At 40.3% G+C, this 23837-nt stretch overlaps 1 protein-coding gene across 5 annotated transcripts in view; it reads right to left on the reverse strand.

The window, feature by feature from the left end:
• LOC126260800 (ATP-dependent DNA helicase DDX11) overlaps positions 1-23837 on the reverse strand; it is a 302773-nt gene that overhangs the window by 127615 nt on the left and 151321 nt on the right. For 4 of the 5 annotated variants that reach the window (XM_049958156.1, XM_049958158.1, XM_049958159.1 and 1 more), the window contains 2 exons: positions 20272-20391; positions 12924-13064 (listed from right to left, as the gene is read on the reverse strand). In XM_049958156.1, coding sequence (XP_049814113.1) covers positions 12924-13064; positions 20272-20391 — 261 coding nt within the window. The remainder of the gene's footprint in view (positions 1-12923; positions 13065-20271; positions 20392-23837) is intronic. The other variant, XM_049958157.1, reaches the window with a different exon arrangement.

A 23837-nucleotide genomic window follows, 5' to 3' on the forward strand; every position in this document is an offset into this window, starting at 1 on the left:
TTACCTCTGAGAGGCAAGCATACAAACAGATCATGGGCACAGCCACAGGGACCAGAATTGCTCCTCCCCACGACAACCTTTTCATGGATCCTTTCCTGGATTCCATATGCCTTCAGCCCCTGGTTCTGTTTAGACATATTGATGACATCTTTGCCATATAGGTTCATAATGAGACTGGCCTGTTAACATTCTTGGAATCTCTAAATATATTCTCCCAATCAAATTTCACATTGTCCTTACAGCAAAAATAAAAAATATCCATTTGGGTGTTGTTGGTTGGTTCAATTTAGTTTGGTACAGTCCAGTACTATTTCACTTGCATCCTGTACCGTGTGTCATAATGTTCTGTTAAAGGATTACCTCTTTTTTGATGACTCTGGCTTGTAGGTAATTCCGGTCACCAAGTAGAATTTTGGGGACCAACTATGCTGTGCCATGCTCGTGTGGATTTCTCCAAAGTGTCTTCTCTGCTGCAGGAAATTGCTAAAGCTTTCCGGTTAATGACTTACACCAAATTATCAAATAACAACTGAACACATACTTTCACTTTCAACCATTCTTTACCAGATGTTTATTGCATAACTGCATTTACAATTCAGTTCATTAACATGACACAAATACATTTCTTCTCTCTGAGAACTCCAACAAGAGCGCTGACCATCTAACAGTAATACAAATGATTTCTTACATTGCAATCAAAAAAACATCAATTTTTTTTCCGCTAAGAGATGCCATTTATTCTGCACACGTCTTCTGGGTCCATGGATTGCATATACGATGGCCAGCAAGTAGTCAGCATTCTCCTGGCTTCCACAAACTCCACATACATCTTTCTTCAAATACCCTCTCTGAAGAAACAGATATGGTACGCGCAGTAGGTCTGTCGATATTTGACCCCCTACTTTACTTAAACATCATGAACATCTTTAGCTGATCTTTATGATCTGGATTGAGGGTGAGGACACCCAATCTACATTGCTCCAGAACCTCAACACCTTTCTCCCATTAGTTTCACATGACCCTACTCAACCCATCAAGCCACCTTCTTCAATGTTGACCTCCTTCACAAAAATAGCTCCATTTCGACAGCTGCCACCCATTCCATACCAAAAAAAACGGCCTTCCATACAGGCTAACCTCCCACAGCTGTCACATCTGCAGTGACGAGCCGTCCCTCTCAATTATACCAAGGGTCTCACAGAGGCCTCTACAGATCGTAATTATCCTCACAACCTTGTACAAAAATAGATCTCCCATACCTTATCTCTACAGTCACCAACTGTCTGTCAAATTGCTACCGTCCAGCCACAGAGGAGCATTCCCCTCGTGGATCAGTACCACCCAGGACTGAAACAACCGTGCACAATTTCCACCAGGGTTTCAACTACCTCTCGTCGTGCCCAGGAATGAGAAATGTCCTACCCATTATCATTCCCACCCCTCTGCCCTCCTCTGTGGTATTCTGCCACCCACCAAAACTACACAACATCCTCATCCATCTCTACACAACCCCTGCTCCCGACCCCTTGACCAAGCAGTGGTGCAGTGGTTAGGACACTGGACTCACATTCAGGAGGATGACTGTTCAATTCCGCATCTGGCCATCCTGATTTAGGTTTTCCGTGATTTCCCTAAATCACTCCAGACAAATGCTGGGATGGTTCCTTCGAAAGGGCACGGCCAACTTCCTTCCCCATCCTCCCCTAATCCAATTAGACCAATAACCTCGCTGTTTGGTCTCCTCACTCAAACAACCTCCCCCCCCAAACCCCTTGCCTCATGGATCAGATCCCTGTAATAGACCTAGATGTAAGACCTGTCCCATACATCCTCCCACCACCATCTACTCCAGTCCGGTCACAAGCATCACCCACCCCATCAAAGGCTGGTTGGTTGGTTGGTTGGTTGGTGCTTTAGAGCCCAAAACTGCTAAGGTCATATGTGCCCCTATCATAACGTAAGAAAAAACAGTACTAAATAAAAGCCTGAAGTGAAAAAGGTAAAACCCAATCATGCAACTTTAAAAAATGGAGCAGCTAAGGACAAGGAAGTCCCTAGGGAAAATTTCTCAAAATATCGTTGAGATAGCGGAGGTCCCGGCGAGGAGGGGTGGGAGGGGGTGATCAAATTTGTTTCGAAAGGCCGCTGCAGTGAATAAAAAGTAAGACGCTATCGAAAGAATGTGTATTACCCACTAAAACATCTGATAAAATAAATGGCAAACTCAGGCATAAATGTAAACAGTTAAAAAATGGGCACCAGATAGGAAAGTGGCGACCTGTCAAGAGTTGAGAGCAGTAGGCACAGAGTGGGGCAGGGTCGCAACTTAATAAATGATGGTGACTAAAATGACAGTGCCCTATATGAAGCCGGGCTAAAATGACCTCCTTGCAACGTGAGGGCTGAGAGGAAGTCTACAACACTATTGGGAGAGGTTTAATGTCCAGGAGTTTGTTCCCCTGGAGAGAAGACCACTGTGCATTCCAAAGTGAAACTACAGGCCGGCAGACTGTGACATGAAGATCATCCGAGGGAACAGAATGATTAGCAGGTCGAGCGAAAAGAGGGGCAGCCTTGGCAGCAGCATCAACAGCATCGTTTCCTGATGTGACCAGGAACCACAGGAACACCACATTGGCTACACCCACCGTAAGTTATTGGAGGCAGACTTGGATCCATTGCACTAAAGGATGGACTGAGTACAGCCTGTGAAGGCTCTGAAAAGCACAGAGAGAATCTGAGCAGATGACACAATTTGGAAGCACGTGTTGCCGGATGTACTGGGTGGCCTGATATAGGACGTAGAGTTCCACAGTAAAAATCAAGCACTGGTCCAGAAGGCGATATTGAAAAGGATCATCGCCAAATCCCACGTGTCTCCTGTTCAGTCCACTGCTGTGGCCGCCCCGGGTACTGACTGCACTGAGGTTGACCACTCACCAGTGGTTGAGTGGGAGATCATTCCAAAGTCTGTAAAGCAGCGAAAAACTTCCGAGGGGCCGATCGTAGGGCCTCCCCAGTTCGTTTGGCGAACAGGTTTCCGGCGTTATCTGTGGCTGATGATGTCTTGGAGCTGGATGCAGTCATCCACCCTTTCCCAAAGGAAGCTTCTCAGCCCGCAAGATCTGAGCGTTCATAGAGGGTGGGTTTGCTGGTAGCTCCAACGTTAGGGGCGTAATGGGGCCCCTTAGGAACATGGTTGCCAAGGAGGGGAAGGAAGCCAGTATGCACTCCATGGGAGTCATTCCAGATGTGTAAAGGCTGCTTCCGAATGCCATGAAGAGTACAGGGTGCAGCCAACTGCAGGTGGTGGCTCATGTCGGTACTAGTGACGTATGTCGCTTTGGATTGGAGGAGATCCTCTTTGGTTTTGGGCGGCTAGCGGAAATGGTAAAGGCTGCTAGTCTTGCTTGCGAGATTAAGGTGGAGCTCACCATCTGGAGCATCATCGAGAGCCGACTGTGGTCCTTTGGTGCAGAGCTGAGTGGAGGGTCTGAATCAGAGGCTCAGGCAGTTCTGCAACCGTGTAGGCTGCAGATTCTTTGACATGTGCCATCAAGTGGGGGGTTTCCAGGTTCCCTTTAATAGGTCAGGAGTCCACTACACACAGGAAGTGGCTGCACGGGTAGCGGAGGCTGTGGGAGGGAATGAGCTGTTTTTTAGGTTAGAGGGCCTCAGGGAACCACAGAAAGGGCATCCGTCTAAAAGGGGAAAGGTAAAACACAGTAAGTTTGTTGTAGAAATGATCAGTATTGTAGTTGAAAATTGTCGTAGCTTTGTTGGGAAAGAACCATAGCTCCAAGCCCTAATAGAAAGCACTGAAACTCAAATAATTGTAGGTACAGAAATCTGGCTAAAGCTCAAAATAAGCTCAGCAGAAATTTTTTCTAACAATCTAACAGTGTTCGGAAAGGATAGTTGCTGAACAGTTCAAAGAAAACTTGAGTCTCATTTCAAATAGGTACCCCTCTCATACAATTATAGTCGGTGGTGACTTTAACCTACCCTCAATATGCTGGAAAAATTATATGTTTAAAGCCAGCGACAGGCATAAAACATCATCTGAAATTGTACTGAATGCTTTCTCAGAAAATTATTTTGAACAATTAGTACGTGAACTCACTCGAAGCATAAATGGTTGCGAAAGCATACTTGACTTCTTAGCAACAAATAATCCTGGACAAATAGTGAGTATCACGACGAATACAGGAATTACCAACAAGGCAATAGCTGCTAGGCTAAATACTGTAATTCCTACAACCATCAAAAAGAAACGCAAACTACATCTATTTAAAAAAGCTGAAAAAATGTTCTTAACGCCTTTTTAAGAGACAAGCTCCAGTCCTTCTGAAATGATCACATATGTGTGGAAAAGTTATGGAATGATTTCAAAGAGAGAGAATCGATTGCAATTGAGAGATATATATCACGTAAATTAATAAGTGATGGTACTGATCCCCCATGGTATACAAAACGGGTCAGATCGCTGTTGCAGAAGCAGCGAAAAAATCATGCCAAATTTAAAAGAACGCAAAATCTCCCCAAGACTGGCAAAGTTTTGCAGAAGTTCGAAATGTAGCGGGTACTTCAATGCAAGATGCTTTCAATAATTTCCACAACGAAACTCTGTCTTGAAATCTGGCAGAAAACCCAAAGAGGTTCTGGTCATACATAAAGCACACCAGTGGCAAGACGCAATCAATACCTTCACTGCGCGATAACAACAGTGAGGTCACTGATAACAGTGCCACTAAAGCAGAGTTATTAAACACAATATTCTGAAACTTCTTCACCAAAGAAGATGAAGTAAATATTCCTGAATTCCAATCAAGAACAACTGCCAAGAGGAGAACTATAGAAACAGATATCCTCGGTGTCCCAAAGCAGCTTAAATCACTTAGTAAAAGCAAGGCTTCCGGTCCAGATTGCATACCAGTCAGGTTCCTCTCAGAGTATGCTGATAAAATAGCTCCATATTTAGTAATTATATACAACTGCTCGCTCACAGAAAGATCCGTACCTAAAAAGACTGGAAAATTGCTCAAGTCACATCAATACCCAAAAAAGGAAGTAGGAGTAATCCATTGAATTGCAGGCCCGTATCACTAACGTCAATTTGCAGTAGGGTTTTGGAACATATACTGTATTCGAACATTATGAAATACGTCGAAGAAAATGGTTTACTGACACGTAGTCAGCACGGATTCAGAAAATACTGTTCTTGCAAAACACAACTAGCTCTTTATACTCATGAAGTAATGAGTGCTATCGACAGGGGATGTCAAATTGATTCCATATTTTTAGATTTCCAGAAGGTTTTGACACCGTTCCTCACAAGCATCTTCTAACCAAACTGCGTGCCTATGGAATATTGCCTCAGCTGTGTGACTGGATTCATGATTTCCTATCAGAAAGGTCACAGTTCGTAGTAATAGACGAAAAGTCATTGAGTAAAACAGAAATAACATCCAGCGTTCTCCAAGGAAGTGTTATAGGCCCTCTATTGTTCCTGATCTATATTAATGACATAGGAGACAATATCAGTAGCCCTCTTAGATTATTTGCAGATGATACTGTCATTTACAGTCTTGTAAAGTCATCAGATGACCAAAATTAATTGCAAAATGATTTAGATATCTGTGTGGTGCAAAAACTGGCAACTGAACCTGAATAAAGAAAAGTGTGAAGTTATCCACATGAGTACTAAAAGAAATCCGCTAAATTTCGATTACGCGGTAAGTCACACAGACTTAGGGATTACCATTACAAATACCCTACATTGGAACAATCACATAGGTAATGTTGTGGGTAGAGCCAACCAAAGACTGCGATTCTTTGGCAGAACACTTAGAAGGTGTAACAGGTCTACTAAGGAGACTGCTTACATCATGCTTGTCCACCCTATTCTGGAGTATTGCTGCGCAGTGTGAGATCCACATCAGATGGGACTGACGGATGGCATCGAAAAAGTACAAAGAAGGGCAGCTCGTTTTGTGTTATCGTGAAGTAGGGGAGATAGTGCCACAGACATGATATGTGAATTGGAGTGGCAATTATTCAAACAAAGGTGCTTTTCGTTGCAACGGGATCTTCTCATGAAATTTCAATCACCAGTTTTCTCCTCCGATTGCGAAAACATTCTGTTGGCACTCATCTACATAGGGAGAAACGATCATCATGATAAAACAAGAGAAATCACGGCTTGCACAGAAAAATTTAAGTGCTTATTTTTCCCGTGCGCCGTTTGAGAGTGGAACAGTAGAGAGACAGCTTGAAGGTGGTTCATTAAACCCTCTGCCAGGCACTTTACTGTGAATAGCAGATTAATCACAAAGCTGTAGATGTTGATGTAGATGTAGACACTGCCCCCAAACTGGTTGTGAAGTGTGAGAAAATCGTTGCGATACACCAGGCCAGGAGTAGGGTCCTTAGCAAGTGAATGGAGTCCAAAATGAACACTTACCTCGGCACAAAGCCAGGGCAGTGAAGAACTCGTACCCATGGCGAATGGGGCAGGAAGTGTAAAGTAAAGCTGTCGAAGCAGCAAATGAGAGTGAAATCCAGGAGGCAACAGAGAAGACACGCACAGCCCATACTAGCAGTCAAGGGAATCGTCAAACAAGGGAGCATAGGATGGATGACCAGGCACAGAAGACAGACGGCTCGCGTAACGACTGAGGAGAACGTGCCACTGGTAGGACATCGGTAAGTCAGCAGCCTCAGCATAAGGACTCTCAACAGACTAGTATAGTAGGCACCAGTGGCAATTGGAGGGTGTTAAGACGACATAAGATAGGCGGATGTGGGGATGAATATATGATACATCCATAATCCAGTTTCGAACGGACAAGGGACCAGTATAAGTAGGGGATGACGGTGTGGTCCACTGCCCACGAGGTACAGCATAAAACACTAGCACATTGAGGGATAGAGTACAGCAAACTACCAGGTAAGAGATGTGAGAAGACCAACAGTTTCCTGTCAAACGTAGCCCCAATAAATTCGTAGTTTCAACAAATGGAAGAAGGACGGGGTCATGAAATAGGGACAGAGGAAGAATCTCCCGGTGCCACCAAAAGTTCATACAGACAGTCTTCTCAATGGAAAAGCAGAAGCCAATGAAATTGAGACTGTGACGCGCTTTAGTAAGCCAATCATAGCTGGTGTCAAGTGATCTCGTCAGCCGATGAGGGCAGATCTTCAGAGCATACGACACGTGACGTAGAACGGGATGAAGAGCGTGCACATTTAAGTTCCCTCATAGTACAAGCAATATTGTAACATTCACAATTCTAGGAGGAGAAAGATATCGTCCTTGCCTCCGCCGCTCATTTCAGAGGGAGGAGGGAAGGATGGTAATGGGTGGAACTCGAAATGTCCACAAAATATCGGCCCAAGGTGTTGGAGATATAAAGAGGGTCTACAATGACATTGTTTGCTACGGTCAGACGCGGAACTGGGGAATGAACCGCACTTCCTGAAAGCTGCCGGAGATTACCCCCAAACAACAGAAGAGGGAGTAAAACTGTTAAAAGAGCTTTGAAAAGAAAGCCAATTGGCTTTTTGCTATCCCTGAAAATGCAATGACACTGCACACGTAGCTGTTTATAACAGATAGGATAGCTCATATCTGCAAGTGGATTGCATCATGGCATGCATCATTCCATTGGGGGACATGGGCATGCCTTGGCAAGAAAGAGGTGTGAGGTACGCAACATTCCGCAGAAGTAAGGATAGCATATGTAAGGTATTCTACCTGTTGCCAATACAAGGGAAATGGTGTTAATCGAAAGAGGCCAGCACACACAGGATAGGTATTACCAAACAAACGACACAGGAGAAACGATCACTCGAGCATGTGTCAGAGAGAATAGATCACTCGGGATGACGAACACGCTGAACAGTACACAGGGTGTATACATAGACAAGGAAAAAAAATTCCCAGATTTTTCCCGGATGTCCCAGTTAAAAAATACACTTTTTCCCAGGTGAGGCAGCGGGCTCTTAGAGGCCTCACCCACCTTAGGTGATTGTCGACATCTCAGGTCACACCTCTCGGACTAAAGACTGAGGGACCAATCGGCATAGAGGAAAGTACCAGCTCAGGCAATAACCCCTCGCTGAGCCTGGGGGGGTACATACAAGCCCTACTTGTCGACCCGGGGCTGGGAACTATGCGGTACCCAGTCACCTATTACGCATCGAATGCATGGGCCGGCTTGCAGGAATGCACAGAGAGGAAGAAAAAACGGGAAAAGAGAGACCTCAAACACCGAAGCAGTAGAAGGGTAAGAAAACAAGGAGAGTGAAAGAAAGATGTGTAGGCAGGACAAATCTATAAACACTTTTACCAAAAACCTCAGTTTCCCAAAGAAGGCATATGACTCGGTCCCCAAGGGATGAGAAAAGAATAACAGGTATTATACCATGCAGCACAGAAATGAAAACAGCATTGCAAAGGCTGGGGGCCCACATAGCCAAGCATGTACTCATCAAAGAGTCATGAGCCCCTTGGGGGGGGGGGGGGGGGGGGGGGGGGGGGAGGATCAAAGGCAGGGCTGCCTGTGAAATCAGTCATATGATCTACAACCTAAGCTGCAACCACTGTGCTTCATTGTACGTTGCCATGACAACCAACAACCTGTCTGCCCTCATGATGGCCACCGATGAACGGTGGGCAAGAGACAGGTGGACCACCATGCTGTTGACCACACTGCCCAACACAACGTTCTTCATTTCAAATGTTTGCTTCATAGCCTGTGCCATCTGGAACTGTGCACATGGGAACTCCCCCTGCAACATATCCTACACCCCCATAACCCTCCTGGCCTCAACCTTTGTTAGTTATTGTCCTTACCCATCTAGCCCGTTCCTTGTTCCTTTCCAGCACTGTGCAGCCCTCTATCCCACCAAAGCGTGCACTATCTTTTTACTTCTCTCCTTTTCCACTACCTCCTCTCCTCGGCCCAGCCCTCGATCTAACCTCCCAAACGCACCTAGCTGCCCTACCCTCTCTCCACCTTGATCCTGTACACTCCCACAAGCAGTATTTTACTATCCTCCACACCTAACCTGCTACCCACACCCCTCCCCGCCCCAGCCTCCTCCTTACACCCATCACCTGGTTGCTTCTCCCATCATGTGCCATTGTCTGCAGTCTGGCTTACGGTGGTAATGTGTGTATGAGTTGCAGTTGTGTATGTGTATTTTGTTTATTTCCGACAAAGGCTTATTTGGTCGAAAGCTCACTTTCTGACAGTCTTTTCGTTGTGGCTATTGCAATGCAGCATGTCCGCAATATGGTGAGTAGCAACTATCCTTTTCATATTATTATCAATACTACTACTACTACTACTACTACTACTATTACTATTCTTTCTTTTCTCAGACGTTATGTCTGGTCAAAAATGGAAAATGACACGGACCTTGATCAAGCATGACTTCCTTTTAACTGTACGGTATATGTTACATTGCATTTAGGAACTTTCGGGTAATTGAACAAGTATCAATAATTACAGATTTCTGTAGTTGTATATATAAGTTTGGATGTAGCTGTATTGCGTTGATGTACTGGTGGATATTGTGTGGTATGACTCCTGTAGTTGATAGTATTATCGGTATAATGTCAACTTTATCCTGATGCCACATGTCCTTTACTTCCTCAGCCAGTTGGATGTATTTTTCAATTTTTTCTCCTGTTTTCTTCTGTATATTTGTTGTATTGGATATGGATATTTCGATTAGTTGTGTTAATTTCTTCTTTTTATTGGTGAGTATGATGTCAGGTTTGTTATGTGGTGTTGTTTTATCTGTTATAATGGTTCTGTTCCAGTATAATTTGTATTCATCATTCTCCAGTACATTTTGTGGTGCATACTTGTATGTGGGAACGTGTTGTTTTATTAGTTTATGTTGTATGGCAAGATGTTGACGTATTATTTTTGCTACATTGTCATGTCTTCTGGTGTATTCTGTATTTGCTGGTATTGTACATCCCCTTGTGATGTGATATACTGTTTCTATTTGTTGCTTGCAAAGTCTGCATTTATCTGTTGTGGCACTGGGATCTTTAATAATATGCTTGCTGTAATATCTGGTGTTTATTGTTTGATCCTGTATTGCAATCATGAATCCTTCTGTCTCACTGTATATATTAGTTCTTCTTTAATATTTGTATTATCTATTCCTATTTTTTGTCTGTATCCTAGATATTTATAGGCATCTGTTTTTTCCATCGCTTCTGTGCAGTCGCTGTGGTTACCTATATGTAATCTTCTTGTTTAGTGTGTTTTCCCTTGACTATGCTATTTTTCTTACATTTGTCTGTTCCAAAAGCCATATTTATATCATTACTGAATACTTCTGTTATCTTTAGTAATTGGTTGAGTTGTTGATTTGTTGCTGCCAGTAGTTTTAGATCATCCATGTATAGCAAATGTGTGATTTTGTGTTGGTATGTTCCAGTAATATTGTATCCATAATTTGTATTATTTAGCATGTTGGATAGTGGGTTCAGAGCAAGGCAGAACTAGAAAGGACTTAACGAGTCTCCTTGGTATATTCCACGCTTAATCTGTATTGCCTGTGATGTGATATTATTTGAATTTGTTTGGATATTAAGTGTGATTTTCCAATTTTTCATTACTATGTTTAGGAAATGTATCAATTTAGGATCTACTTTGTACATTTCCAATATTTGTAGTAACCATGAGTGGGGTACACTATCAAAAGCTTTTTGGTAATCAATGTATGCATAGTGTAGCGACCTTTGTTTAGTTTTAGCTTGATGTGTCACCTCTGCATCTATTATCAGTTGTTCTTTACATCCTCGTGCTCCTTTGCAGCAGCCCTTTTGCTCTTCATTTATAATTTTGTTCTGTGGTGTATGTGTCATTAATTTCTGTGTAATGACTGAAGTTAATATTTTGTATTATTGTTGGTAGGCATGTTATGGGGCGATATTTAGCTGGGTTTGCTGTGTCTGCTTGATCTTTAGCTTTCAGATAAGTTATTCCATGTGTAAGTGTATCAGGGAATGTGTATGGGTCTGCAATGTAACTGTTAAATAATTTATCTAAAAACAAAGATAATGTGACTTACCGAACGAAAGTGCTGGCAGGTCAGACATTTACCCACATCCTTTCATCTTTCCCTCTCCTTTCCTCTTTCCCGATGAAGCAACAGTTTGTTGCGAAAGCTTGAATTTCGTGTGTATGTTTGTGTTTGTTTGTGTGTCTGTCGACCTGCCAGCACTTTCGTTCCGTAAGTCACATCATCTTTGTTTTTAGATATATTTTTCCCACGTGGAATGTTTCCCTCTATTATATGTTAAATAATTTAGTTAGATGTGAATATGTTGAGGTGAACTTCTTTAGCCAGAAATTTGCTATCTTATCTTTTCCAGGGGCTTTCCAATTGTGAGTAGAATTAGTTGCTTGGGTGACTTCATGTTGCAAAATTATCACTTCAGGCATTTGTGGTATGTTTCTGCTTGTATCCACCGTGCGTGTCCGTTATGTTGTACCGGGTATGACCATATGTTGCTCCAGAAGTGTTCCACGTGTGTTATGCTTGGTGGATTGTCTATTTTAATGTGTGTGTTATCTATTGTCTGGTAAAATTTCTTTTGGTTTGTGTTGTATGTTTGGTTTTTATTCCTTCTATTTTCACTTTTTTTATATCTTCTAAGTCGTTTGGCCAATGCTTGTAATTTCTGCTTCTTTTCATCTAATTGCTCTATCGCTTCTTGTTGTGAGATTTTACCTAACCTTTTTCGTTTTTTGTCTGATATATCATTTCTTATAAATTGTGTTAGCTGTCCGATGTCTTTTCTCAGTTTTTCTATTCTGATCTGTAGCCTGTGTTGCAATGCTGGTTTTGTGGGTTTCTTCTGTGTCTTGGTTTGTTCTGATCTCTGCCTAGTGTGTATATTTAGTGTAGTGAGTGCTCCTGTATAAATCAGTAGTTGTAACTCTTCCGTAGTTGTATTTTCATTTATTTTGTTGTGTATGATTGTGTTGATAGTTGTTATTGTTGTTTCGACTTGTGGGTTATTTGGTGGTCTATGCAAGAATGGTCTAATGTCTGTATTTGTGTCTTTGTATTCTATATATGTCAGCTGAAATTTTTCTTCTGTATCTAACATGTGTGTCACTTAGTGTTCTATTTGCGCTTGTTCTGGTGGCTGTCTTAAGATTTCATTTTCCTCTGATTGTTTAATTGGTGCGTGTTGTTCTTTGTTTGTTTGCTCTGGGATGTTTGAGTCCATTACTGTATTTTCTTTTTCTTCTGATTGCACATTATTTTGATCCAATATTTGTTGTACTTGTTGTTTGATGTTTTCTAATTCTGACTGGGGTATCCTGTTATTTTTTATCATTACACGGATCTGATCAGCTAGTCGTCGTTCTGTTAAAAATTTTCTGGTATCTGGTAATAAATGTGGTGTATACTTGTGACATGTATCCAGTTCTGTTTGTTCCTAAGTTTGTTGCTTGGTAATAACAGAACATGAGGTGTCGGTTAACTTCATCTGACCATCTCATCCTCTGTCTTTGTTTTCCTTCTAGAGTGGTTGCAGGAAGCATATCCTGCAAAACACCTCTATTTGGATTTAAATTATTTTCCGTGTGGCTAGCAGTGTCGTTACCATTGTGGACGGGCATATAGTTCAAGCGTCTTCCCCGACCATGACAGCGCTTGTCCGAGGCTTCATTAGTTCTGTCCTGAACCAACTAATCAAAAAGGGGGGTTAGCCCTATTAGTGGTTTGTTCTTTTCGTCGCCTTTTACGACTGGCAGAACATACCGGAGGCCTATTCTTTTCCCGGACTTCCACGGGATCTTTTATTATTATTATTATTATTATTATTATTATTATTTTATTATTGTTGTTTGTCATAAATTTTAAGAAATTTATCTGACCTTTTTGACATTGTTCCTTAGGCTGCGCAACTTCTCCTCTCTCTTGTGAACAGAACTGAGTTGCCGTGCAATCATGTTTAATTTGTTTCTCAGTTCCACTCCTTGAGCCTGCTGACCCAACCAGTCAACTGCATTTTCTGCCTGGATATTAAACATTGTAAATGTAATACACCAGTTTAAAAAATACATTTTGTGTGAATTTTTAGCTAAAAATTAAATTAAATTTCTCAATACTGAAGTAAAAAAACTTAAAGGGTATATGAAAACAACTACGTATGAACACTTGACAGTCAAAAGTAAAATCTCAATACTGTAAAATTAGAACAGTTAATTAGTAACAAGAATTAGACAAGAGTTATAGAAGAGGACAAAGGATGCTGCATCTTGGAAGGAGAAGTAGAAAGGGCTTGAAGAGAGATGAAGAATCACGAAGCAAGTGGAACTGGTGGATTATCCGCAGAGGTGTTTAAGAGCCTTGGGAGTAGTGGTGTGAAAGAGCTAACTTATCTATGTAATAAGATGTATAAAAAAGGTGAACGGCCGGATGACTTTCTCTCAGCAGTAATGATACCAATTGAGAAGATAAGCAATCACAAGAAATATGAGGATTTTAGAACTGTAAGTTTGATTTCCCTCGTAGCAAAAGTTCTACTACGGGTGATAAATAGGAGACTTCACAGAAGACTGGAACAAAGTATTGCAGAGTAACAGTATGGATTTAAAAGAGGAAAAGGTACAAGACATGCAGTTGGACTGCTGAGAATTATAGGTGAGTGATACATTGAAAGAGGAAGGAGAAGTTTATACCGTTTTCACTGAGCTGGATGAAGCCTTCGATCAAGCACAGTGGAATAAATTAATGGACATTTTAAGGAAGAATGTTGTTGACTGGAGGGGTAGGAGGCTGTTTAAGAACCCATACCTACAACAGAAAATACAAACACAGATTAAAACTACAATTGGAAGGTGAGTGAAACACAGCTGCTCTCTCTCCAAAACATATTTGGAGCATATTATTCAGAAATGTTTAAAATGAAAAAGATGAGTGTGTGTTGGTAGTAGGAGACTACAATGTATCCGATTTGTGGATGATATGGTGTTATTGGGAGAGAGCGAAAAAACTATGACCAGAATATTAAAAGAATGAAATAACACCTGTGACGAAATTTGAATGAGAATTAATGAGAAAAAGACGAAATGTATGGCGATAAGTGCAAGAAGAACTACAAAGTTAGGAGAGAAAGATACAGAATAAGTTAGTGCTTTCAAATATCTAGGAAGTATAATTACAGGTGACATGAGATGTAATAAGGAGGTGAAAAGACATACAGTGATCGCCAAGAACGCATTTAATAAGAAAAGGAGACTTCTATGTGGATGCATGTACAAGTACCTGAGGAAGAGACTGGCGAATTGCTTTATATGGAGCCTGGCATTATACAGAGCTGAGATGTGGACACTGAGAAAAGAGGAAGAAATAAGAACAGAAGCGTTTCAGACATGAATTTGGAGAAAGATGAAAGGGATAACATGAGTAAAAGTGAGAAATGAGGAGGTGCTGAGAAGAGTGGGGGAAGAGAGACAAATTATAAAGATAATCAGGTATAAGAAACACTGTTCGCTTGGACACTGGAAGAGAATGAACGCTATGAGGGAACAGTGAATGGCAGAAGAAGAAGACACAGAAGATACCAGGTTGTGGATAGTATAAAGATAGGAAACAATTATGAGAAAACAAAGACGGTCACAAATGACAAGAGTGCATGGAGAGCTACATGTGAAGACCTATCCTATGGCAGAACACTGATGGTGGTGGTGGTGGTGGTTGTGGTGGTGACAATGAAAAACATCAATACTCTAAGAGCAAAAGTAACTGTCACAGAATGTAAATACATCTCTGCATTCTGATATTACTTTGAAGGGAGTTTAACAGTACTGGTGGCGGTGTTGGTGTCAGCTATAGTGTTCTACGACATGGTTATCAGTGTCTTGCTGAATATGAATGTATGCATTTCATGAGAAGTCTTTCCTCATAAAAAAGCTTGCGACTGTCTCATGAAGACTTTTTAGGTACTCTCAGGCAATGAAAATGTCTGCGAGAGTGAGGAGGGTTGCGTCCCCCCTCCTCTCCCCAGGGTACACTCTCAGTGAGAGCCAATCCTCCCAACCCACACCAAAGCCAATACTTCAGATGGATAACATACTGTCCTTTACTGGAGAAAACCCAATATCTGTTGTCCAAAAAGTTTACTGTCCATCTACATTGCAAATATTTGTAAAATTGGTTTCATCAAACCGCCTTCAGATCTGATAAGGAGACTTTACATACTGGCCCTCTTCGATTTTCTTCGTAAGTGTAGGATTTGTAGTTCAGCACCCAGACATTAATTTTCTAAAACTGTACAACACAATTCTCAAAATAACTTGAAAAAAAGTCTTTGGAGTTTAGAAGTTTTCCAATAGTTCTTAAGTACAAAATAATTACACCCAATTAACATAACTGCTGGTAGCTACATATCATGAAAGTACTGCAATACGATTAGCAGCAAATTCTTTTTTTTACTTTTTTAAGATTCTACGAAAGTGTGCTGAAAAGTAATGCCTCCAGATTTTTTATGTGCAAATTCTTAAATCAATATAAAATAAACAGATGTTATTAACATTCTACATGTTTATTCTTCATGTATGCATATTTATTTCTCAACATAGTTACCATTTCTCCCAGCAAGAGATCAGTTTGTTGATACCGTCACTGTAGAATTTTGACTTTGTTGATGGAGTTGTCACCTCACCTCCGCTTGCACCGCCTCATCACTATCAAAGTGAAGCCCTATGAAAATCAGATGGGGCCAAGTTGGGAATGTATGGAGCTTGATCGATGACAGACAACCCAACTTGACTGATTGTTGCAGATATTGCACCACTCGCATTTGGCCTAGAATTGTCATGTTGAAGGAGAGGGTGCTCCATGTGTGGACAAACCCTTAGAATTTGAAAGTTGATTACAGCACTCTGTTTCTCTCGCACCAACATAGTTACGTTAAACAACACTATGTCACATGTTACAATTCAGAGCCCTCTAACAGCAAAGGGCTGGAAATGTGTAGACATGAATAACAAAGTTGTAGAATGTTAGTAATGATTGTTTTATGCAAAAAAAAATCTAAGACTTTCATCATAAAAAGACTTTGAGGGATTACTTTTCAGCAAGATTTCAGATACTTATTATCAAATGGAAATGAAGTAACAAATATTTAATCATAATTTTAATTAAATTACACCTTCTTATTTTTTATTACTGCTCAAATGAAAATTGACTAATATTTGATGCAGACCTGTGAAACACCTCATTGTTAAATGAGAAGAAATTGGATAAATCAATAATCCTGTTCAATATCTAGAAATAAGAAAAAGTATTTCATTTTCTATTTGAATCGTGAATTTGCAAAATGACTTAAGTCCTTAGAGGTACACTTTCAGAAACAACAAAAAACTGTCTATTATCTTACTGAAGTGAATATTGCAATAAATTATTGCATTATATGTTACATACATCAAAACTACATAAGACTGTCATTACAAAAGCATGATCTTGTACTTACTTCAAGTTCAAATTTTGGTTTAAAAAAGGACTTAAGTCATTTTTCAAATTAACTTCAGTTTTGCTTCTTATGTAATAAAATTCTGGCATATAAACACATAATTATGTATTTTCTTAATTGAAAAACACATTCAGAATACACAGAACAGTAAATCATCCAGGGAAATAAACATACAGGACAAAATTTCCAAAACAAAATTGCAATTTTACTCATTTGCCTTTGTTTCCCAAGCTGCAATTTTCTCATAAAATGCTTTGGATTCATTACAGTCAGGGATGTACTTGACAATTTTGCATATATCTTTAATAATTTTATTTTCACTGATTGGACACATACCATATGGATAAGCATGTCTCTGTGATAGTTCTGGTATGTGCGGATATGTTGGCCCAAGGATGAAAGAATGTTGAATTATTCCTTCTATGAATGGTTTTGCCACAACTATTCCAATCTGTTCTGCAGAAAAGCAGGATTCCATAAAAGTTGAAACAGTGAAAGAAACTGTTTTATCTCTAGGAACGTCCATAACAGGCGTCTCTATGAAATTTGCATTTCTTTTGTAATAATGCGACCACCAGTTTTTGTAATCATAAACATCCTCACTTTCACCAATTGTAACGGTAAAATTTCCTTTAGCACTACAGCTGACTATGTGTTCATATACGTCCTTCAATGTGTAGAGTCTGTCCACGTTTAGCACAATCATTAAGTGCAGTGCTTTTGACTTTAACATTCAGGTCTTCACACGTAATGCATGTGTCTACGCTGGGCCTACCAAATCTCAAACGAAAATAGTTATTGAAGTATCTGTGATAATAGTGGTAAGACACATTACTATCAGGACATTTGAGAAGAAACATTTCATGCTTAGTTTTCACAGTTTGTTCACTGTTTAAGTATAAAACATCTGTTTTTCCATAGTGTGTTTGTTTATTTGGAAATGACGCATTATCGGTATGAATAGTAGCAAGTATATCAGCCTCTTTTGCGTTCCCTGGTTTGTGTTTTCCACGTTGGCCTTTAGGATACTTGCTACCAAGCAGCAACCTACATAATCTCTTCATCTTGGGTTCGGTAACACAATAAACACTGAGGAAGGCTTTATTACACACCTCTATCTGCTTGTCTGAATCTTTAACATAATATCTGAACATAGCTGCCCTAGTACCAGGCTCGTCTTTCCTTCCTCTTCATCTTTTTATGGCAATACTTTCAGTTTGTCCCTTGTTCATTCTTAGTGTCAAAACTGTTCATGTAACTAACTGCTTCTAACAATGCATTTATGGAAATCAAGTTAAGGCATTGTTTCCTGCATTTGAAATGTGACAATTTTTTATAAACAAGAGTCTGCATTACTAATAATTACCAGTCTCAGTAAGCTACATGATGTGTACAAGAACATTGTGTACAACAATATTGTGAAATAAAATTAAATCCAAATTGCTTACCCACAAGTAGGTCCTGTTTGTCTAGCTGAAACTAACTTCCTCACATGATTTACGTGCTCAAAACCTTTAACCTTAGCATGCTTTATTGTAGCTCTCTTGTATTCTACAGCCCATTTCATTCCTTTCCTCCTTTTTTGGACATTATTTTCTTCATTTTGAATAACACCAATATATAAAGAACTGCTTTCAGATGCCATTTTCGTTTTCAACTAACATATCACAGGTGTACCAAGCAAAAGAGTAATATAGACATTTTACCAAATTGAAGCTATACATGAATATGTTAACAATTATCATTACCTTACAAGCAAAACAACTTAAGTCCTGGACTAAGGCTGTTTTACCAGTAAACAAGCATGTTCTGTTACTGGAAATAATGTACAGAAGTTAGGGACTAAAGTCTCATTGGTATTAAGTGATGCATGTTGGGTAATGGAACATTACTGTGCCCATAACTCAAAACCATGAAAATGTGGACTTAAAGTCATTTTGCAAATTCATGATTCATTTAATGTTTAACATTTTACTATCAAATTTTAATTTACTGTGAATACTTTTACACTATGCACTCAGTTACCAGCAGTTATGTTAATTAGGTGGAATTGTTTTGTACTTACTAGTGCTTGTAAATCTTCTAATCTTCAAGGATGATGTTCAGAGATTTATATATATAAATACATAATTTTTTTTCAGGCATTGAGCTTCAAACCCTACAAGTATAAAGAAATTCAAAGATGGCCAGTCTGTAATGTTCCATGTATTTTAGTTACAAGAATAACCCATCAGTTTCTATACACAAAGTTACAGTCTACATCATTGCTATAAGATGAAACATGTAAATTTGTATATATAAACTGACAGGTTATTCTTGTAGTCTACATACTCTGATGTGAAGATGGTCTGAGGAAATCAAGACCGTTCATTTTTATAAAATATATGTAATCCAGACAGACAATAAAATTTGTTAGCAAGCCAACAAAGCCTGTCCCACAACTATCTGAAGCTGCCTTACTTATATCAGTCATTTTGTTCCAATGAACAAGTGAAACCTTACTCGCAACAACTGCTATGTCAGTATGACCTGTTCAAATGGCTCTGAGCACTATGGGACTTAACTGCTAAGGTCATCAGTCCCCTAGAACTCAGAACTACCTAAACCTAACTAACCTAAGGACATCACACACATCCATGCCCGAGGCAGGATTCGAACCTGTGACCGTAGCGGTCGCGCGGTTCCAGACTGCAGCGCCTTTAACCGCTTGGCCACCACGGCCGGCAATATGACCTGTACATGCCAGATTGTCACAATATGACAAACACAATTCCACTGGACTCATCACTTTGCAGATTCAACTCCCTCTGACATTGAAACGACTGCAAAAGGACACAAAATCTGAAGATAATTTTAAATAAATGAGAGTACAAAACAAGTCTATATCTTAGCTGTTGGGTGAGACGGAATACTGGAAGTCTGCATGTACCCAGCATCATTATCAACACCATCATATTCAACAGACAATAAAATATCTAATGGAACAGAACAACAGTGTAATTAATGCGGTATTGGCCGGTAATCTGGTCAGCAGCACTTTCAAATATGAGTGCCGCCATGTTTCCTACAGCTACCACTGTGGCATGAGGGCCCTGCCACGAACAATTACACCAGTGCCAGTGAGAGGAAGCATCCCTCCTCTGGAGCTCCAGCGGCAGGTGTACTTCAGTTTCAACATTCATGCACAGAGCCCCATTTTTTGTGTTTGTCATCTGAATAATATTTACAGACTTTCTTAGTACCCAGGGCTCAACATCTTCTGAATAGACATTGTATTGGAGAGTGACAGATTTATAAATCTTTTGTACAGGATTACAAACTTACGCTGCTAATTCAGCAACAGAGGTATGTATTATTTTTGCTATTTGATATCAGATGTAGAATATATTAATATCTGAACTCCCTTTTCATGAAAGGCATCTCTTCCTCACTCCTGTATCCACTAAAGAACCACCTTGCATGCAAAGGAAGTTATAACAAATACCTAACTGCAAGACACCACAAGATACACATTTGCCATGTAGAGTGTTAAAGAGAATCTACTATATGATCACTATACAAAGAATTAAGAGAGACTGAAACATAAGGTAAATGCATTTATGCTGCATGTATATTGGCCTCGGGGTTCTTATATTGTTTCACGAGATTTTGAGCAAACTGACAAATTTGAGTCACTTGACATCTGGCAGTTCACCAGAATATTCAAGGAATAAGCTATCCTATTCTTGGCTATATTATTTCCTTACCTCTAGTTCTTCCAGTTGTAAAGTCAGGGCTGCCATCTGAGCTTCAAGGTCTGCCTGGCACCTTGTCTCGTGGTCCAACAGCCACCGCAGTGCACCACAAATCAGACTCAATGATTTGCCCTGTGTGTAAAAAAAGCATTAGGTCACATTTTTTGAGGAGATCTCTGTCATGCACTAACAACTTTATTTAAAAATATGCTGGAATTGGCAGTCATGTGTGTGTGTGTGTGTGTGTGTGTGTGTGTGTGTGTGTGTGTGTGTGTGTGTGTGTGTGTGGGCGCACGCGCGCGCAACTTGACGTGTCTTCTTTACGGTAAGTAGCAGTCTGTTTTTCCAATGTGATGTGCCACATTCAAGTATCAGTTTAAAGTAAAGTAACCTCCCAAAAAACAACAAATTTCAAAACTTACATCCATATTAAATGGTACAAGCTTAGATGACAGCCAAGCAGACAGACATCATAGAAGGAAAAGAATTAATTGTTTTAAGGGTATGTAAAATGCAAACCTTCCCCCCATGAACCACGGACCTTGCCGTTGGTGGGGAGGCTTGCGTGCCTCAACGATACAGATAGCCGTACCGTAGGTGCAACCACAACGGAGGGGTATCTGTTGAGAGGCCAGACAAATGTGTGGTTCCTGAAGAAGGGCAGCAGCTTTTTCAGTAGTTGCAGGGGCAACAGTCTGGATGATTGACTGATCTGGCCTTGTAACGCTAACCAAAACAGCCTTGCTGTTGTGGTACTGCGAACGGCTGAAAGCAAGGGGAAACTACAGCCGTAATTTTTCCCGAGGGCATGCAGCTTTACTGTATGATTAAATGATGATGGCGTCCTCTTGGGTAAAATATTCCGGAGGTAAAATAGTCCCCCATTCGGATCTTCGGGCGGGGACTACTCAAGAGGATGTCGGTATCAGGAGAAAGAAAACTGGCGTTCTACGGATCGGAGCGTGGAATGACAGATCCCTTAATCGGGCAGGTACGTTAGAAAATTTAAAAAGGAAAATGGATAGGTTAAAGTTAGATATAGTGGGAATTAGTGAAGTTCAGTGGCAGGAGGAACAAGACTTTTGGTCAGGTGAATACAGGGTTATAAATACAAAATCAAATAGGGGTAATGCAGGAGTCACTTTAATAATGAATAAAAAAATAGGAGTGCGGGTAAGCTACTACCAACAGCATAGTGAACGCATTATTGTGGCCAAGATAGACACGATGCCCACGCCTACTACAGTACTACAAGTTTATATGCCAACTAGCTCTGCAGACGACAAAGAAATTGATGAAATGTATGATGAGATAAAAGAAATTATTCAGGTAATGAAGGGAGATGAAAATTTAATATTCATGGGTGACTGGAATTCAAGAGTAGGAAAAGGGAGAGAAGGAAACGTAGTAGGTGAATATGGATTGGGGATAAGAAATGAAAGAGGAAGCCACCTGGTAGAATTTTGCACAGAGCATAACTTAATCACAACTAACACTTGGTTTAAGAATCATGAAAGAAGGTTGTATACATGGAAGAACCCTGGAGATACTAAAAGGTATCAGATAGATTATATAATGGTAAGACAGAGATTTAGGAACCAGGTTTTAAATTGTAAGACATTTCCAGGGGCAGATGTGGACTCTGACCACAATCTATTTGTTATGAACTGTAGATTAAAACTGAATAAACTGCAAAAAGGTGGGAAATTAAGGAGATGGGACCTGGATAAACTGAAAGAACCAGAGGTTGTACAGAGTTTCAGGGAGAGCATAAGGGAACAATTGACAGGAATGGGGGAAAGAAATACAGTAGAAGAAGAATGGGTAGCTTTGAGGGATGAAATAGTGAAGGCAGCAGAGGATCAAATAGGTAAAAACACGAGGGCTAGTAGAAATCCTTGGGTAACAGAAGAAATATTGAATTTGATTGATGAAAGGAAAAATATAAAAATGCATTAAATGAAGCAGGCAAAAAGGAATACAAATGTCTCAAAAATGATATCGACAGTAAGTTCAAAATGGCTAAGCAGGGCTAGAGGACAAATGTAAGGATGTAGAGGCTTACCTCACTAGGGGTAAGATAGATACTGCCTACAGGAAAATTAAAGAGACCTTTGGAGAAAAGAGAACCACTTGCATGAATATCAAGAGCTTTGATGGAAACCCAGTTCTAAGCAAAGAAGGGAAAGTGGAAAGGTGGGAGGACTATATAGAGGGTCTACACAAGGGCGATGTACTTGAGGACAATATTATGGAAATGGAAGAGGATGTAGATGAAGATGAAACGGGAGATATGATTTTGCGTGAAGAGTTTGACAGAGCACTGAAAGACCTAAGTCGAAACAAGGCCCCCGGAGTAGACAACATTCCATTAGAACTACTGACAGCCTTGGGAGAGCCAGTCCTGACAAAACTCTACCATTTGGTGAGCAAGATGTATCAGACAGGCGAAATATCCTCATCCTTCAAGAAGAATATAATAATCACAATCCCAAAGAAAGCAGGTGTTGACAGATGTGAAAATTACCGAACTATCAGTTTAATAAGTCACAGCTGCAAAATACTAACGCGAATTCTTTACAGACGAATGGAAAAACTAGTAGAAGCAGACCTCGGGGAAGATAAGTTTGGATTCCATAGAAATGTTGGAACACGTGAGGCAATACTGACCATATGAATTATCTTAGAAGAAAGATTAAGGAAAGGCAAACCTACATTTGTAGCATTTGTAGACTTAGAGAAAGCTTTTGACAATGTGATTGGAATACTCTCTTTCAAATTCTGAAGGTGGCAGGGGTAAAATACAGGGAGGGAAAGGCTATTTACAATTTGTACAGAAAGCAGATGGCAGTCATACAAGTCGAGGGGTATGAAAGGGAAGCAGTGGTTGGGAAGGGAGTGAGACAGGGTTGTAGCCTACCCCCAATGTTATTCAATCTGTATATTGAGCAAGCAATAAAGGAAACAAAAGAAAAGTTCGGAGTAGGTATTAAAATCCATGGAGAAGAAATAAAAACTTCTGTCAGAGACAGCAAAGGACTTGGAAGAGCAGTTGAACGGAATGGACAGTGTCTTGAAAGGAGGATATAAGATGAACATCAACAAAAGCAAAACGAGGATAATGGAATGTAGTCGAATTAAGTCGGGTGATGCTGAGGGAATTAGATTAGGAAATGAGACACTTAAGGTAGTAAAGGAGTTTTGTTATTTGGAGTGCAAAATAAGTGATGATGGTCGAAGTAGAGAGGGTATAAAATGTAGACTGGCAATGGCAAGGAAACTGTTTCTGAAGAAGAAAAATTTGTTAACATCGAGTATAGATTTAAATGTCAGGAAGTCATTTCTGAAAGTATTTGTATGCAGTGTAGCCACGTATGGAAGTGAAACGTGGACAATAAATAGCTTAGACAAGAAGAGAATAGAAGCTTTCGAAATGTGGTGCTACAGAAGAATGCTGATGATTAGATGGGTAGATCGCATAACTAATGAGGAGGTATTGAATAGAATTGGGGAGAAGAGGAGCTTGTGGCACAACTTGACTAGAAGAAGGGATCGGTTGGTAGGACATGTTCTGAGGC

This window comes from Schistocerca nitens, chromosome 5 (genome assembly GCF_023898315.1).
Source record: "Schistocerca nitens isolate TAMUIC-IGC-003100 chromosome 5, iqSchNite1.1, whole genome shotgun sequence".
NCBI lineage: Eukaryota > Metazoa > Arthropoda > Insecta > Orthoptera > Acrididae > Schistocerca > Schistocerca nitens.